The sequence below is a fragment of the Penaeus chinensis genome, chromosome 40 (assembly GCF_019202785.1).
Source record: "Penaeus chinensis breed Huanghai No. 1 chromosome 40, ASM1920278v2, whole genome shotgun sequence".
In the NCBI taxonomy this organism is placed as follows: domain Eukaryota; kingdom Metazoa; phylum Arthropoda; class Malacostraca; order Decapoda; family Penaeidae; genus Penaeus; species Penaeus chinensis.
Genome location: NC_061858.1, coordinates 7,656,028 through 7,658,527, shown reverse-complemented (window position 1 = coordinate 7,658,527; position 2,500 = coordinate 7,656,028). Strand labels below are relative to the sequence as shown.

The 2,500-nt window shown below is 48.5% G+C and overlaps 1 protein-coding gene across 1 annotated transcript in view; it reads right to left on the bottom strand.

The window, feature by feature from the left end:
• The window catches only part of LOC125047112, a 7,082-nt gene extending 5,437 nt beyond the window's left edge, over nt 1-1,645 (bottom strand). The window contains exon 1 of the mRNA XM_047645221.1: nt 71-1,645. Coding sequence (XP_047501177.1) covers nt 71-1,645 — 1,575 coding nt within the window. The remainder of the gene's footprint in view (nt 1-70) is intronic.
• Between the last annotated feature and the right edge of the window lie 855 nt (nt 1,646-2,500).

Below are 2,500 nucleotides of genomic sequence, written 5' to 3'. Positions count from 1 at the left end.
GTATTTCATCGAGGTATTTCTGGAGACCAAGTCGGGCGGTTCCCAATGCTCCGACTACGACCGGTATCACGTGGGTCTTAGTGTGCCACATGCGCGAAATCTCGATCTCCAGGTCCTTGTATTTGCTAATCTTTTCTGCTTCTTTGGACGATACATTCGCATCATTTGGCACTGCCACGTCAATCAATAGACATCTTTTCTTGACCTTGTCGTGGAAGATGATGTCCGGTCGATTGGCTCCAATGGTCCGATCTGTGTTAACAGGTATGTCGTACATCACAGTGATTGTCTCTGTTTCAACGACTTTTTCCGGCTGATGCTCGTACCACTGATCAGATGCAGGGAGGCCAATCTCTCTTAGAATTGACCAGTGCAGGTAGCTAGCTATCCGGTTGTGCCTATGGGTGTACTCATTTAGCACTTGTACCGAGCAGCCAGCAACTATGTGGCTGACATGCTCTTCTTGCTGCTGGCAAAGTCTGCATTTGCTGTCCACCTCCATCTTCAAGATCTTCCTCTGATGGTATCTGGTGTTCAGCGCCTGATCTTGTGCTGCCGTAAGGAGACTCTCTGTCTGTCCATTGAGCCCAGAGCTCCGAAGCCATCCAAAGGTCAATTTTCTAACTACGTAATTCTCAAATGTTTGACTGTAGAATTGACCGTGGAGAGGCTTCGACGAGTAGGTGTTGATTTTCTCGTCAGCCAATGCTTCCTTCATCTGTTGCTTGATGGTTTGCAAACTTGGCTGTGTTGACTGGGCTCCCGGCTGGGGCGGTATATACTTCTTCTTGAATTCATCGCCTTTGTTGACAAGAGAGTATTTCCTCTTCTCTGATTCATGTCTCTTTACGAGTCTGGTATACTTGTCATCTCCTCGCTTGATGTACTCGCTTAGGCCGACGATCGCGCTCTTGTATGCACTTTCCAGCTCGATGAGTCCACGGCCACCACTGCTTCTAGGGATATAGATGCGGTCTTTGTCAGCCTTCGGATGCAGGACTCCGTACTTTGTTAGTAGTTTCCGGGTCTTCCTGTCCATTTCCTGGATCTCTATTTCTCTCCAGTCGATGATCCCAAAGCTGTACTGCGGCACTGGCACGGCTAAGCTGTTTATTGCGTGCATCTTGTTCTTGGCGTTAAGTTCAGTGTCGAGGATGAGTCTGACCCGACGGTAATACTCTTTCCGGATCTTCTCCTTCATGAGACTGTGCTGTATTCCGTCGCTCTGGTCTACTCCGAGGTACTTGTAGACTTCTTCCTGATCAAGGTTCCGGATCTCGGTTTCGACCTTCAGCTTAGCGTTTGGCCCTGATACAAGTTTGCCTTTCCTGATAGTTGCTTTAGAACACTTCTCAAGTCCGAACTCCATCTGAATGTCATCGCTGAATGTCTTGACTATGCCGAGCTCTTGATCCAGTTGACCGTCATCCTTTGCGAAGAGCTTCAAGTCATCCATGTATAGTAGGTGGCTGACTCTGTGCTCTTTGTGCATTACATATCCTAGGTTGTCGCTAGTTAGTATGTTGGTCAGGGGAACCAGCGACAAACAAAATAGCAGTGGCGACAAGGAGTCGCCTTGGAAAATTCCTCTTTTGATGGCAATTCTACCAGTTTTAATGCAGCTGCCTGAGTGATATAGCTGCATCTCGGTGTTTCACTCCTTCATTGCTGCTTCCAGGAACTTGACGATGGTCGGGCAGGTTCCGTAGATCTTCATAGCTGCAATGATCCAACTGTGCGGAACGCTATCGTAGGCTTTCTTGTAGTCTATCCAAGCCATGCTGTGGTTGCGTTTGCCTCTCTTCGCGTCCTCTATGACCACTTTGTCGACGAGGAGTTGATCTTTGCATCCTCGCGTTGCTTTCCTGCCTCCCTTCTGCTCGGTTGGCAGGACGTCGTTGCCAAGCAGATGGGCGTACATCCTCTCAGAGATCAAAGCGGTTAGCACCTTATACATTGTTAGGAGGCAAGTTATCGGACGATAGTTCTTTGGGTCCTTTGTGTTCTTGCCTTTTGTGAGTAGGAACGTCACTCCTGTGGTGAACCAGTCTGGTAGAATACTTGGGTCTCTGGTGACCTCACTAAGTGCTCGTGCTAGTTGTTCGTGCACGGCATTAAAGTGCTTGACCCAGAAGTTATGGACTTTATCTGGGCCAGGGGCCTTCCAGTTTTGGAGATTTTTTACGATCTTCTTGATCTCCACAGCAGAGAAGTCTTTCCATTTTTCAGGCCTGATTTTTGCATTTGCATCGACTTCTCGTTGGATCCAAGCGGCCTCAGTGTTGTGATGCCTGCCATCTTCAAGTATGCTCCTCCAAAAGTCCTCAACGTCAGATTGAGATGGTGGTTCGATGACAGGTTTCTGCTTCTGATTGAGGTCCCTGTAGAACTTCTTTGTGTTTTCGCGGAACAGCCGGTTCTGGTGGATTTGATCCGACCGTTCCGCGTACCTTCTGAGTCGTTGCACCTTGGCCTGGAGTTTCATCTTGAGGGTCCTGAT